The 12,300-nt window shown below is 38.5% G+C and overlaps 1 protein-coding gene across 1 annotated transcript; it reads left to right on the top strand.

Annotated features, from left to right (window-relative positions):
* The first annotated feature begins 7,011 nt into the window (after positions 1-7,011).
* LOC117530051 (calcium channel flower homolog) lies at positions 7,012-11,338 on the top strand. The gene is made up of 3 exons (XM_034192985.1): positions 7,012-7,250; positions 8,030-8,155; positions 11,210-11,338. The coding sequence occupies exons 1-3, from the start codon at positions 7,012-7,014 to the stop codon at positions 11,319-11,321; spliced, it is 477 nt and encodes a 158-aa protein (XP_034048876.1). The 3' UTR covers positions 11,322-11,338.
* The last annotated feature ends 962 nt before the right edge of the window (positions 11,339-12,300 follow it).

Genomic DNA, 12,300 nt, shown 5'->3' with positions numbered 1-12,300 from the left:
GGTATCAAGTGTACGTATGTTGTGTAATGGAAACAATGAATCATAAAAAATGATTTTAATAAATTACTATAGTGTACTCTAAAATGTCTGTCCTCTTTGCTTTTGTATTCTGATTTTCTTTATATTCACAAAAAAACATACTTATGCAGTTTTTATATTGTGCTTGATGTAAAAGAGGCCAATTATCAATTTTGATGTCATAACCATTTTGAAGTTGGATAAAGTTAATCAATAGACCCATCTTATCTGACATAATTGTATTTTCATAGCTAAGACTGGCATAATGGTCTATGTAAGTTCTCTTATTGGTTTTTGTGCAAGAAAACATATAATTAGACAGTAAAATTGTCATAATCGGACCATCATAACAGATTTTATGAATTTGACCCTTCACGAAAAGTGCGTTGACCTTTCCACATTTTTGGTCATTGTGACATAACGCAAGGTCAAAATAGGTCAAACTAATATTTTTACTCTACTCGTAAAGACGAGTAATTTGATATGCATATCAAAAGGATTGAACCATTTTTTAATTTTGACCCAAAAATGGGGGTTTTTGGCCCAAAATGGCCAAAAATTATTTTTATTTTTGGCATCGCCCCTGATGTGAAACCTTACTATATAAGGACTTGATCTAGCATATATGCCTGCATGTAACAAAAAAATGCAGAAAAATTTTTTTTGAAGCACTTCACTGCCTTCTGCTGGCTGTCTGCAAGTAGAAGTAGATTTTATGCCACGTTAAAATCACAATAATGATCTCTAAAGGGTGAATGAATTGGTTGTTAAAGTATTCCTGTATGATCTTAGTTATTTAATTAGGGCTGCTTTTTAACATATTCCAGAAGAGCTTTTTGTGCAGTTCTGTTGTAGCTGCATGTATGATAAATCGCCACCAGGTGGCAATATTGCTCTATTTCAAGAACCTTGGATACAGGCTGCCAAGGGGCATGGCAAAGAACCTGGCGCTCATAGCAGTAGTAGATGAGACTGAGATTACCTACTAAATCACTCACAATAGTACAACAGGCAATAATCAACATTTTTGTAAAAAAAAAAAAAAAAAAAGTACATTTGTTGCCTCTGATCAACATCTAATTGTAGGGTGGCTTGCTAACATCCCATTGTGAGATTATGATAAAGTGGTGGCATAAAATTTAGCGATGTGGGCTTGTGATCATGACATCATAGATTCAATTTGCCCTCAGGAAAGTTTTAAGGTACATTAGTGTTCAGAATAATAGTAGTGCTGTGACTAAAGATTAATCCAGGTTTTGAGTATATTTCTTATTGTTACATGGGAAACAAGGTACCGGTAGATTCTCACAAATCCAACAAGACCAAGCGTTCATGATATGCACACTCTTCAGGCTATGAAATTGGGCTATTAGTACAAAAAAAAGTAGAAAAGGTGTTCACAATAATAGTATTATGGCATTCAGTCAGTGAGTTTGTCAATTTTGTGGAACAAACAGGTGTGAATCAGGTGTCCCCTATTTAAGGATGAAGCCAGCACCTGTTGAACATGCTTTTCTCTTTAAAAGCCTGAGGAAAATGGGACGTTCAAGACATTGTTCAGAAGAACAGCATAGTTATTTTAAAAAGTTGATTGGAGAGGGGAAAACTTATACGCAGGTGCAAAACATTATAGGTTGTTCATCTACAATGATCTCCAATGCTTTAAAATGGACAAAAAAAAAAAAAAAAACAGACGTGTGGAAGAAAATGGAAAACAACCATCAAAATGGATAGAAGAATAACCAGAATGGCAAAGACTCACCCATTGATCAGCTCCAGGATGATCAAAGACAGTCTAGAGTTACCTGTAAGTGCTGTGACAGTTAGAAGACGCCTGTGTGAAGCTAATTTATTTGCAAGAATCCCCCGCAAAGTCCCTCTGTTAAATAAAAGACGTGCAGAAGAGGTTACAATTTGCCAAAGAACACATCAACTGGCCTAAAGAGAAATGGAGGAATATTTAGTGGACTGATGAGAGTAAAACTGTTCTTTTTGGGTCCAAGGGCCGCAGACAGTTTGTGAGACGACCCCCAAACTCTGAATTCAAGCCACAGTTAACACTGAAGACAGTGAAGCATGGTGGTGCAAGCATCATGATATGGGCATGTTTCTCCTACTATGGTGTTGGGCCTATATATCGCATACCAGGTATCATGGATCAGTTTGGATATGTCAAATACTTGAAGAGGTCATGTTGCCTTATGCTGAAGAGGACATGCCCTTGAAATGGGTGTTTCAACAAGACAATGACCCAACCACACTAGTAAACAAGCAAAATCTTGGTTCCAAACCAACAAATTAATGCCTCGCAGATGTGAAGAAATCATGAAAAACTGTGGTTATACAACTAAATACTAGTTTAGTGATTCACAGCATTTTGAAATAGTTTTGAGTTTGTAGCGTCAACAGCAGATGCTACTATTAATGTGAACATCCCCTTTTCTACTTTTTTTTACTAATAGCCCAAGTTCATAGCCTTAAGAGTATGCATATCATGAATGCTTGGTCTTGTTGGATTTGTGAGAATCTACTGAATCTACTGGTACCTTGTTTCCATGTAACAATAAGAAATATACTCAAAACCTGGATTAATCTTTTTAGTCACAAAGCACTACTATTATTCTGAACACTGCTGTACTTTTGAGTGAGGTCCTTACACCTGAAGTTGCTCCAGGTGTGCAGTTGTGTGCCTTATATGGGAGCAGTATGTGTAAAGTGCATTGAACATTTCTATCAGATGGAAAAGCTCTACAGAAATACAGTTCTTTTATGAAATTGTTTGATAATATAGCAGAGGTATCCTGACAGTAGCTCAAACATTCAAGCTGCATGACAGACAAGTTTAAGCCAAGATGAAAAAGAAATGGAAAACTGCGCAAGTTATGTTCCTTTGTCATTCTAAATAGTTATTTGGTTTCTTGCCTGTGAGTTACAGTCTGATTTGGCTTCTTTGGAGCTTTAATTGCTATTGTTATAAAAACTGACATATTGAAGTGCTTCTTTGGCCGCCTCCTTTTTCCACTAATAAATGCTGTTAATTTGCACCAACCTAATGTGATCCACTTTGTCCTTAATGATGATTAAAGAGGCAGCATAATGAGATGTTAAAATACATTACAAACTGTGACATGAATACTTGATTACTGTGAGGGACATTATTGGAAATGAGTTGTCCTTTGATCAGCCAAATGGGGCGTATTTACTAACAGAGATGAGCCAAATGTATTGTATTCTGCCGGATTACTTTTCAACAGGATTCTTACATCATAATGAGGAAAATAAAAAAGAAATCAATTAACTGATCAAATTAATAATGTGATTAATTATTCATTACCATTTATAGCTGATGTGTTTGTTGATAATGTTTAGCACATTATACACTTAACAGTTTGCAGGTGCAGCATAATTTAAGGATTTTTTTTTTCCCCCAAAATTTCTTGTATATTTGTGTTGTCAATCCTGTTGGTAGCATGGCCCAAGCAGAGGGTCACCCCTTTGACTCTGGTCTGCTTGAGGTTTCTTCCTCAAATCATCACAGGGAATTTTTCCCCTTACTGCTGCCGCCTGTGTGCTTGCTCTTGGGGTTGTGTGAAGCACCTTGAGCCAACTTTGTTGTGATTTGGCACTATATATAAATGAAATGAAAAGATGAAAGATGATTTGTACATGAAAAAAAAAATCAAAGAACATCTTGCATATCTCAATCACGTCACAATCTTAAATTTTTATGCTTCCAGGTTGTCAAAGATTATTTCTTTTTGTGTCCTTTATGATCAAAGAGCTAAATGCAAATGAGGATTTTCAGGAGAGGCAGAGTTGTGACACGTCTCTTCAAACAAATCCAGGCTATGCTAAAGTTATTTTTGTTTACAGTCTGTTGCATCATTTTACATTTGATTGATACCTCAGTAGTTGTCATGGAGATGATCTGTGTAATTTAATCTGACTTGACATACCAGCAGCCTTTCTGGAAGAGCTTCCCAGAGTGTAATTACCAAGACTTGAAATATCGGCACCAGGCAAATTTGTCATGTACAAATATTACTTTAATGTTTTTTTAATTGTTTTTGAATCTTCAGGTGAATCTGCCTCATCACCTTCTGCCTCCAGATTGTGCAGACTCCAGCTCTGTTTTATCACTTTCTTTGATGAAATGTGTGAAACCCAGAACAGTGAGGTTTGTTAAAAGTGTGCAATAAAGCCATCTGCTCCACTACACCCACTGCCATTCTGACAGCATCTCATCCACTGCTGGTGGTTACACACATGCACAGCGGTAGTGCATGTGCCCATGTTTTCCTATGTGTGTGTGTGTGTGTGAACAAACTTGAGAATTTTGAGTCAATGTGGAAGAAAAACGGTGGAATAGTTAAAGGTCATCCAAGGACAAAGTGCTTTGATATTGAGAAAAATCTGTGAAAAGTCAAGGTCAGACCAAGGTCAAAATTTGGTACCGCTGCATAAAGTGTATATCAGGGATATTTTCAATGGCTAATCAAGGAATGGGTTCAAGATACATCTATGGTTTCTGTTAATGACTAGCAAGCAGTCAAGCATCTCTTTTCTGTTGGTCATAATTAACACATTTTGTGCAATATGACATTGTTATTCATGTAACAGCCATATTTGCAAAGTATAATTTATGTGCTAATAAGCAAACTATTTCTATCAACCTTTTTTTTGTCTGTCTGGTGCACTCACCACTTCACAATGATGCCGCCGTTGTCGTGCGTTACCTGTGCTGCTCCACAGCCTGTCTAGTGGATTTTTATTTCATTTTTTGCCGCCGTTGTCGTGCGTTACCTGTGCTGCTCCACAGCCTGTCTTATTTATTTTTTTTTTACCACCGTTGTCGTGCGTTACCTGTGCTGTTCCACGGCCTGTCTAGTGGATTTTTATTTTTTTTTATTTTTTTTTTACCACCGTTGTCGTGTGTTACCTGTGCTGCTCCGCAGCCTGTCTAGTCTGTTGTCGTGTGTTACCTGTGCTGCTCCACAGCCTGTCTAGTGGATTTTTATTTTATTTTTGCACCGTTGTCGTGCGTTCGCTGTTGCCGTGCGTTACTTGTGCTGCTTCATGGCCTGTCTGGTGCCTTAACTAAAGCACTCCTTCTGCTGAATCACCTCTAAATTATTTACACATTATTCACTTTGCGTGTTTTTAGGAATCCACTAGGTTGCGTAGCTACTAGCTTTTAGCCGATTTAGCATGGCGGCTTCTCCTGTCTCTCCCGCACTTTTCTGCTCTGGTTGTGAAATGTTTAGCTGTTCCTCGGCCTCCTTTAGCAGTAACGGTACTTGTAATAAGTGCAGCTTATTCGTAGCTTTGGAGGCCAGGCTGGGCGAATTGGAGACTCGGCTCCGCACCGTGGAAAATTCTACAGCTAACCAGGCCCCTGTAGTCGGTGCGGACCAAGGTGGCTTAGCCACCGTTAGTTCCCCCTGGCGGATCCCGGGCAGTCGGGAAAGCAGGCCGACTGGGTGACTGTGAGGAGGAAGCGTAGCCCTAAACAGAAGCCCCGTGTACACCGTCAACCCGTGCACATCTCTAACCGTTTTTCCCCACTCGACGATACACTCGCCGAGGATCAAACTCTGGTTATTGGCGACTCTGTTTTGAGAAATGTGAATGTTAGCGACACCAGCAACCATTGTCAATTGTCTTCCGGGGGCCAGAGCAGGCGACATTGAAGGAAATTTGAATTGCTGGCTAAGGCTAAGCGTAAATTTGGTAAGATTGTAATTCACGTCGGCAGTAATGACACTCGGTTACGCCAATCGGAGGTCACTAAAATTAACATTAAATCGGTGTGTAACTTTGCAAAAACAATGTCGGACTCATACCATGCAATTCATGATTAATCAAAGAAAGTCATTGAGTTAATGCGATTAGATTTTTTATGTTTGCCCACCCCTAATATATAATATATATATATATATATATATATATATATATAATATATAACACAAACTTACAGTATCGCCTGAATATGCTACTGACGGTGTGGAGTTTGTTTGCTTTCTTCATCTCCATGAAGAACTTGATAACAGATGGTCTGGTCATTAGCTGGTAAGATTTCAATCTGTATTTTTTTTTTTCGATGCTGTGTTGATATACGCTCACGTCCAACTTGGTTTTTGTAATTGTATTTTTAGCTTCCTGGTTTGTAATGAAAATGCACTTTGCGGGCCGAATGTCATGGTAACCAGACCGATATGGGAAAATATCAATCGGTAATCAGCAAATCAGAATGCGCATAGCGTGCCAGCCATATAATAATAGGATTTATTTTCATTGTGAGCAAAATACTGAACAGACGACAGATGGCCAAATGCTGGCTTAAATAAATGGAGCACTGTGATGCTTTTAAAAAAGTTATTTTTCTTCTGTTGATTGGACAGAACACTAGCGTCCTCTGGTTAAAAGCTGAGAAACACACCCAGAGCAGACAAACATAGGGACTTCATTAAAAATGCTATGTTTATTCAGTAATTTCCCCAATAAGGAATTAAAGTATTTCCCGATGTTGTCTTCCAAAACTAGGGCATCTTATGTGGATAACAGTTCTCATCAGGCTCTGATGATGGCATTTGGTCAGTTATAACGGCGCTGTTTTGTCTTTTTAAAAAAAAAAAAATACATTCATCTCCTTGTTGATTTTAGCCATTTTATGCTCCTGTTATGTGATTGTAGCGCAGTGGTAAACTTTCCATCTGGTAATCTGAGCTTTTGTAAATTGCAGGTTTGAATCCCGTGAGTGGCAGTTATTTTTTATTTAACAGGGGTTAATTAACCACGGGGTTCTGTATTCCGTCCCCTTTTATTTATTATATCAACCCAGTGATATTCACTAATTATACAGCTGGTTTCCATCTTATTTTTCTCCACATCAGCCGCGCGATGTGGTGCGACACGTCCCATCTGCTCACACTGTGTTTGTGGTTCCCCATTTCGTTTTCGTTCGTGGATTTTCTTCTGGTTTCTGTGTCTTTCATGTGTGAAGGGACCCTGAAGAACGTTTGTGGAAACACTGAGAGAAAAACTGACTTCATTCATCCTGTGTTTGCCCTGTTAATCAGGAGCAATGTGTGCCACAGTCTTTGTTATCTGACAAGCAGTCTTCTTGGTCTGTTTACATTCTGTCTGTCCTTTCTTGCAGCCTGTGCCATCTCAGGCGTGTGGAACTGTGTCACTGTGAACCCTTTAAACATTGCTGCCGGAGTGTGGATGGTGTAAGTTTCTAACTATAACAGCATATGAAGTTAGTTCATTCACCTTCAGTTGGTCTCTGTTATATGTAAATATGGTACTAAAATTAAATTCAGTTCAAATAAATTAGTGTTTTTCCTTTAAACTCTGCGCCAGATCTGTTTTGTTTTTTCTTTGGCTGATCATTTATTTCATGTAATGTCTAAGAGGACATTGTTTTGTTTTGTTTTTTTTCTTCTTTTTTACAGTTTGACAACCTATTATCCTAAGTCATAGTTGTAATCTCATGGATATTTCAAATTGACACATCAGAGCATCACTGTGCAAAGTTACAATTTTTGTAAATGCATCATGCACCTGTGTATAATTTTTTACATCTCTGTGTGGAATTTTTTTGTGACAAGATAAAGTTTCTGCTTGGGACTATAAATAAAGATTGAAAAGTTGACATTTTTGCTTGAAAGAAGTTGAACTTACTATCCTTGGTTGGTTGGTAAGGTTAGATCTTACTCGTGTGAAGCACCTAGAGGCAGCTTTTTTGTGATTCGGTGCTATATAATGAAATAAATTTAAATTGAATTATTCTCGCTACATTTTAAGGCTGTAGATTTTACATAGTTATCGGAATATACTGACATGTTGCTTTTCTGTCACTGTACTATCTTTGATGGAGAGCCTGGCTCCACTCAATAATTCCACGTACTTCTTAAATATGTTGAATAGTGATGATAGAATTCTTTTCTAAGCAGGTGCTGTGTTTATTTGAAGATGACTCACTGCTGTATCGTCATCCTGTCTCAAGGTTGAACGCCTTTGTGCTCTTCCTGTGTGAAGTACCGTTTTGCTGCCAGTTCGTAGAGTTTGCTAATGCCGTTGCAGCCCGTGCAGACAAATTCAGACCCTGGCAGAAATCCTTGTTCTACTGCGGGTAAGAACAACTACACAGTGTATAAGATTTACATCAACAGAGTCGGTGCTTCATGGACTCATTTAAATTTAGAAAGAATTTCTGAATATTAACATTGCATAAAGTCGTTGGACCTGTTCTGAGAATGTTTGTTTTATCTAGAGTTGGGTTCATCAGAATTTGGACAGTGGCACAATTTTTGTGGTTCTGTCTCTCTACAACGCCACAGTGGAGTTGAAATGAAGCAACCAAAAAGTGCTCATAGTGTAGAGTTTCATGTTTAATTCAACTAGGTTTAATACAACCCCTGGCAATAAGTATGGAATCACCTTGGAGGATGTTCATTCAGTTGTTTAATTTTGTAGAAAAAAGCAGATCAGACATGACACAAAACTAAAGTCATTTCAAATGGCAACTTCCTGGCTTTAAGAAACACTATAAGAAATCAGGAAAAATAATTGTGGCAGTCAGTAACAGTTACTTTTTTTAGACCAAGCAGAGGGAAAAAAATATGGACTCACTCAATTCTGAGGTATAAATTATGGAATCACCCTGTAAATTTTCATCCCCAAAACTAACACCTGCATCAAATCAGATCTGCTTGTTAGTCTGCATCTAAAAAGGAGTGATCACACCTTGGAGAGCTGTTGCACCAAGTGGACTGACATGAATCATGGCTCCAACACGAGAGATGTCAATTGAAACAAAGGAGAGGATTATCAAACTCTTAAAAGAGGGTAAATCATCACGCAATGTTGCAAAAGATGTTGGTTGTTCACAGTCAGCTGTGTCTAAACTCTGGACCAAATACAAACATGGGAAGGTTGTTAAAGGCAAACATACTGGTAGACCAAGGAAGACATCAAAGTGTCAAGACAGAAAACTTAAAGCAATATGTCTCAAAAATCGAAGATGCACATCAAAACAAATGAGGAACGAATGGGAGGAAACTGGAGTCAACGTCTGTGACTGAACTGTAAGAAACCGCCTAAAGGAAATGGGATTTACATACAGAAAAGCTAAATGAAAGCCATCATCACCTAAACAGAAAAAAACAAGGTTACAATGGGCTAAGGAAAAGCAATCGTGGACTGTGGATGACTGGATGAAAGTCATATTCAGCGATGAATCTCGAATCTGCATTGGGCAAGGTGATGTGCTGTAAGTTTTGTTTGGTGCCGTTCCAATGAGATTTATAAAGATGACTGCCTGAAGAGAACATGTAAATTTCCATAGTCATTGATGATATGGGGCTGTATGTCAGGTAAAGGCACTGGGGAGATGGCTGTCATTACATCATCAATAAATGCACGAGTTTATGTTGATATTTTGGACACTTTTCTTATCCCATCAATTGAAAGGATGTTTGGAGATGATGAAATCATTTTTCAAGATGATAATGCATCTTGCCATAGAGCAAAAACTGTGAAAACATTCCTTGCAAAAAGACACATAGGGTCAATCTCATGGCCTGCAAATAGTCCGGATCTTAATCCAATTGAAAATCTTTGGTGGAAGTTGAAGAAAATGGTCCGTGACAAGGCTCCAACCTGCAAAGCTGATCTGGCAACAGCAATCAGAGAAAGTTGGAGCCAGATTGATGAAGAGTACTGTTTGTCACTCATTAAGTCCATGCCTCAGAGACTGCAAGCTGTTATAAAAGCCAGAGGTGGTGCAACAAAATACTAGTGATGTGTTGGAGCGTTCTTTTGTTTTTCATGATTCCATAATTTTTCCTCAGAATTGAGTCCATATTCTTTTCCCTCTGCTTGGTCTAAAAAGTAACCGTTACTGACTGCCACAATTTTTTTTTTCCTGATTTCTTATAGTGTTTCTTAAAGCCAGAAAGTTGCTGTTTGAAATGACTTTAATTTTGTGTCATGCCTGTGATTTGCTTTTTTTTCTACAAAATTAAACAACTGAATGAACATCCTCCGAGGCCGGTGATTCCATAATTTTTGCCAGGGGTTGTAAAAAAAAAACACATTCACCATTTCAGAATTACAGCTTTTTCTGTGCTCAGTACATCCATTTTTAGAGCCCATAAGTAACTGGAAAAAGTAAATATTAAGGATTAATTTTCAAACAAATCAGTTTTCTTTAGGTATGTCAGGAACATTTTCACGTCACTGAATATGTCTTTGACCTTTATGTCAGTCATTAAGAAATATAAACAGTATGGTGTTCTGTGGTATGTGTAAACATTCTCAAAAGAGACAAGTGAGGGAAGCCTACAAAGAGACCTATGACGACTCCTGAAGTAGTTATAATTTTCTGGTAGTGATTGTACAAACTATGCATTGTGCAGTTTTTTCCTGTTGACACCAGTTGCAGCTTCATGGTGGGCTGGCACAGAGACAGATTGTCTTACAAAGAATATGGGAAATTTCAGCTGCAATTGCTAGAATGCACATGGGGAGACCTGAGATGAGATATATAATCTGTTTCTTCGATTAAAACCCTTCTGTGTTCAACACCACTTGTGCGTAAATAGTGCAGGACGCATAAAATACATCCATAAGTGTAACCAGATGGACAACCTAACTACTGAATACATACCTTGCAACACAACACACAGCTGCTGCTTTTAGTGACAGCAATTACAGAGAATATCATACTGCTGTCAACATTGCTTCCTGCTTACAGGGCTTCTTACGCTTGATATTTCAAAGTTCCACATGACCTGGCATTAAGTCTCTGATTCCCATTGTCACCTTTGTGTCTTTTGATCTTTCATTTGTCCAGCCACAATCAGTAAGCTGATAAACAGCTTTAAAGTGTCTCATGTCTTGTTGAGATCTCTAACCCAGTGTCGCTTCCTCTCCAAGCCTTCATGGTCACACTTGCAAACTCCTATAAACCTGTGCAGCTTTCTGCTAGACACGCGAAAATAAAATGTGGACATCAAGCACAGTAAACAATGGACTCAGTTGTGGTGGTGTACAGAGACAGAGTTGTTGTCCAAACACTTATGGATCTATGGATTCATCTCTACAGCATAAATTGTATGTGGTTTTTATTGACTTCGGTTTTTGTCTCTTGTTGGCTGCGGCCGGCTGGGTGTCGACCCTTCAGGATGGCTCTGTTTCCTGTGTTCTTGAGTTTCTCCTTTACAACCTTGTTTGGAAACGCCATCGCCTTTGCCACAGGAGTCCTGTATGGACTTGCTTCTTTAGGCAAAAAGTAAGATATTTGTAATTTGTTACAAAATTAGTAATCAAAGAGCATTTAAAATACTGTTGTTTAGGTATTTTTACATGCTATAACAGTGGTTTTCAAACTGAGGTGTTCTCGGGGTGCAAGAAATGGGTGTCGAGCAACCAGTTCTTTTCGAGAATCGTTAAGACATGATTCGATCCCCCGACATTCAATAGCCTTTTTGCTTAATGATTCCCTTATCGATCATTCAGAGTAGCTGTTTTTTAGGGTGTTTATCAGGAAAAATTATTATTTCTTTACATTGGTTACAAACCAGCAGTGGGTCTGTCATCAACCGCTTCTGCAGCGGCTGTTCTTGAAGTTGAAGCAACGAAGCAGTGGTCGGAGCACTGCTTCGTTGGTTCATTTGCTTCGCTGCTTTTCCGAAGTGGCAAGTTCGCGTTCTAACCCTCTGAGCCATTTAAAATGTTCAATCATGAGTCGCGTTTGTGGGCTTATAGTCACTTACTGGGACTCTTGTCTTGTTGCTGGCAAGAAACTGCGACTATCCTCCGTTCCATTTGCGCAGCTCCAAACACTGCGCCGCTCTGCTGAGTCAAGTTAGAGTCCGTCGGAATTAATAACTCAAGCAAATCATGGTTTTAAATCAAATGACACCTCTTTCCAAATGTTGGAACACAGGACAACAAACTACAACAGACTAAATGTTTTTTTCCTCCAAAAATCAGACGTCCTGCGTTCTTTATGAATTTCATTGATGTTGACTTGCAGTGCAGCCAGCGAAGAGCTCAGCTCAGAGGTTTGGAGTGACTTTCATGCCATTAATGTCTGAACGGAAATGCTTTGAGAAAAACTACAGACTTTGTTTATTTTTATTTATGTCCAGAGATCAAGGATCCAGTGACCAATTTCATATTTGTTTACCTTAAGACTCAATAAAATGTTATTGACATAGAAAACCTGTAAAGCCTACTTTTAGTACACAGAAAATTTGCAGGAGGTATTGA

The sequence above is a fragment of the Thalassophryne amazonica genome, chromosome 17 (assembly GCF_902500255.1).
Source record: "Thalassophryne amazonica chromosome 17, fThaAma1.1, whole genome shotgun sequence".
In the NCBI taxonomy this organism is placed as follows: Eukaryota; Metazoa; Chordata; class Actinopteri; order Batrachoidiformes; family Batrachoididae; genus Thalassophryne; species Thalassophryne amazonica.
This window is presented reverse-complemented; position numbering and strand designations above follow the sequence as displayed.